General features: G+C 34.6%; 1 protein-coding gene across 1 annotated transcript; it reads right to left on the bottom strand.

The window, feature by feature from the left end:
* Positions 1-1273: 1273 nt before the first annotated feature.
* LOC111896776 (uncharacterized) lies at positions 1274-2227 on the bottom strand. The gene has a single exon (XM_023892760.3). The coding sequence runs from the start codon at positions 2162-2164 to the stop codon at positions 1451-1453; it is 714 nt and encodes a 237-aa protein (XP_023748528.1). The 5' UTR covers positions 2165-2227; the 3' UTR covers positions 1274-1450.
* Positions 2228-2697: the final 470 nt, after the last annotated feature.

The following is a 2697-nucleotide window of genomic DNA, read 5'->3' as shown; positions in this document are numbered from 1 at the left end:
ATAAACAGTCTCCTAAAAGGGGATGAACATTTGATAGATTATACCAAGAATCAACAATAATTAATGATAAAACCAAACAAAATTAAAACAATAAATAAATAAGTAGTTGAAAGTTGAAATCTTTGAACAACAAAAACAATAATTAATGAATACTTAAAACAACAAAACATGAAATGTATTTAAACAATTATACCGTAAAGCTTTACCTTGACATCTTTGCTTTTACTTCAATTGAAAGGCCAAGAAAGCTTATCCTACTTGTTTGCCTATTTTGGGGAACTAAGGGACATGGACAGAGGGCATCATCGTTGGTGACCGGGAACGAAGGAAACCAATGAGGGGCGATTTCAAAAAAAAAAAAAAAATACATGACAGACTTGGAGTGCTCGGTGGCTGGTAATGAATAGACAACTACAGTAGGAGAGAAGATCTAAAGATGTAGGCGACATTAGAATGTCGTTACTTGCCGATTAATCTAACACATCTCCTTCTTAATCTCTTTATCTATTGTTTTAACCGGATGTAGGTTATAAGGTAGTCAACGAGTCTTCTTTAACGTCATGTAAAAAAAAATTTGGGCCCCTAAAAATATTGGGCCCTATGCATATGCACAGATTGCCCCTGCCCTCAACCGGCCCTGTTCAAATGCAAATCTAATGCGAAATTTATACGTTTAATTACTAAGTAACAGGTTCATATTCACCCATGATTTAGTAAATTTCAGTTTCAATTTAAAAAAACAATAGAATAATACATATTATTTAAATTTTATATTATATATTTCGGATATCAGATATTCAAAATATCCAAAAATTTCAATATTTACTATCCAAATCCGAATCCAAAAAACCGGATATCCAAAAATTGGATATCCGATTTTTCAGATATCCAAAATTTTGGATTTTTGAACACCCGTACATACCCTTGAAGAGATCACAATCTATGTATATTGCATCTATAGATTCAGCTATTTTTGAACACCCCTAGTCAAAAGTACATACCCTTGAAGAGATCACAATCTATGTATATTGTATCTATGATGTATTCATACAAGCAAATATATATCAGTTTAATTAGATACTTATTCTTTTTGCTCTTTCTTTTTACTTGCGGCAAAATCAAGCGGAGAGGGTAATGAGGCCGAATTCGTTAAAACCTCCAATTTATGATTATTTTCGACTATTAGTTTATAGCAAAATATACTCATATAGATTGGTAAAAGATTCATGTTCTATAAACCAGTATAATATTGGTTACAAACTAGAAAATAACTTGATAAATTATCAACAATTTCTTTCATAAAAAAACCGTATAACTTCCTCGGTCAAGTAATTAAACGTTGATTTAATTTATTATCAACTTTGTACTACCTACATTAAATCAAAGTTTTTGAGGGTGTTAAATTATAACACATGGGTAGCATATTTTGAGCATATAACAACCCTCCTAGCTAGTTTGTGAGAATGTTGAGCAACAAAACTCTAGTTCTCATCAACCTCTTAAAAATGCACTCTAATTCGACCTCAAGATCTTCCATGGCGCTTTCCACAGCTTCCAGTCTCTCTATTGCACTTTGAAGGGCTTGCACGTCACAATCCTCCCAAGGGCTCAGACTATTCACCCTCGTAAACTTAACCTTGGCTGCAAAAACCCCATTACAGTTGATCATCAGCTTTGTTGTGCTAGGGCTAGGGTTAGGCATGGACATAAGCAACATAACTGACTCCAATAATATAACAATGGTTTCTCTCACTTCTTTGAGCACATTTGCAACAATTATTTGATTATCGTCGATCATGGTATGATGACCAGTACCACTAGTCGCGTTCTTCATCTTCTTCAGCGAGTTTAAACGCTTTAACATCTGTTTTCTCAACTCCTTTCTTTGAAAGCTATATGCTGTTAGCTTCTTCTCCGTTTCACCATTACTGGCTCGGCGAAACGTGGACTGGAGTTCTTGGATGTGACCTTTAACAAGAGACAGTATGTCTTTGGTCGTCCCGCAAGAATCTAACATCTTTAAAGACGATTCAGAGACCTTCTGAACCCACTTTTGGTCATGTTTGTGGTGGGAAAGAAGTCGCTTCATGTCTGGGGAACGAAGCAGGTTGTTCACAGAATCATGCAAGTCTCTTAAAGATTCGAAAGTACTAGAGCACGACATAGCCAATGAAGAGATGGAGTTTAGGGATTGAGGCAAGTGTAAATTGTATGTATGTAAGCTTCGTGTAAGTGAAAATAGTATTTTTGTTGATGGTTTATATAGGATTTTGTGTTAAGATGATTGTTGTGGATTAGATCTGAGATCTCTACGGAAGAAGGGTACGAAGTACGGAGCCCACGTACGGATATGACAATATGGCAACAGCTAGATTCACGAAAATTGTCGCTATGAACCTTCCAAGAGATTGCATGGCAGCTCAGATTTGGTAAAATGTTCCTTGGTTCCTTGACAGCAGATTCGGAAAAATTAGCCTTTAATTATTGTCTATGACAATATGACTTTTAGTGTTATTTTATTGGTTATCATTATCTAATAATTAATTGTTAAAGTTAGCACCGATGTCGGAAAATTGGATAGATTGATCGATTACAAGATTTTTCTACAAGAGGGTAGTAGTCAGAAAAATAATTACCAAAACCATGTTCTTTTATATTTATTTACGAAAACATAGTGGTTTAAATAAAAGTACTTTT

This window comes from Lactuca sativa, chromosome 8 (assembly GCF_002870075.4).
Source record: "Lactuca sativa cultivar Salinas chromosome 8, Lsat_Salinas_v11, whole genome shotgun sequence".
In the NCBI taxonomy this organism is placed as follows: Eukaryota; Viridiplantae; Streptophyta; class Magnoliopsida; order Asterales; family Asteraceae; genus Lactuca; species Lactuca sativa.
Note: the sequence above shows the minus strand (reverse complement) of the source record. Positions and strands in the feature narration are given on the sequence as shown.

Excerpts from the sequence above, each read along its gene's own strand:
- LOC111896776 (XM_023892760.3), bottom strand. The coding sequence starts at position 2,164 with ATGTCGTGCTCTAGTACTTTCGAATCTTTAAGAGACTTGCATGATTCT.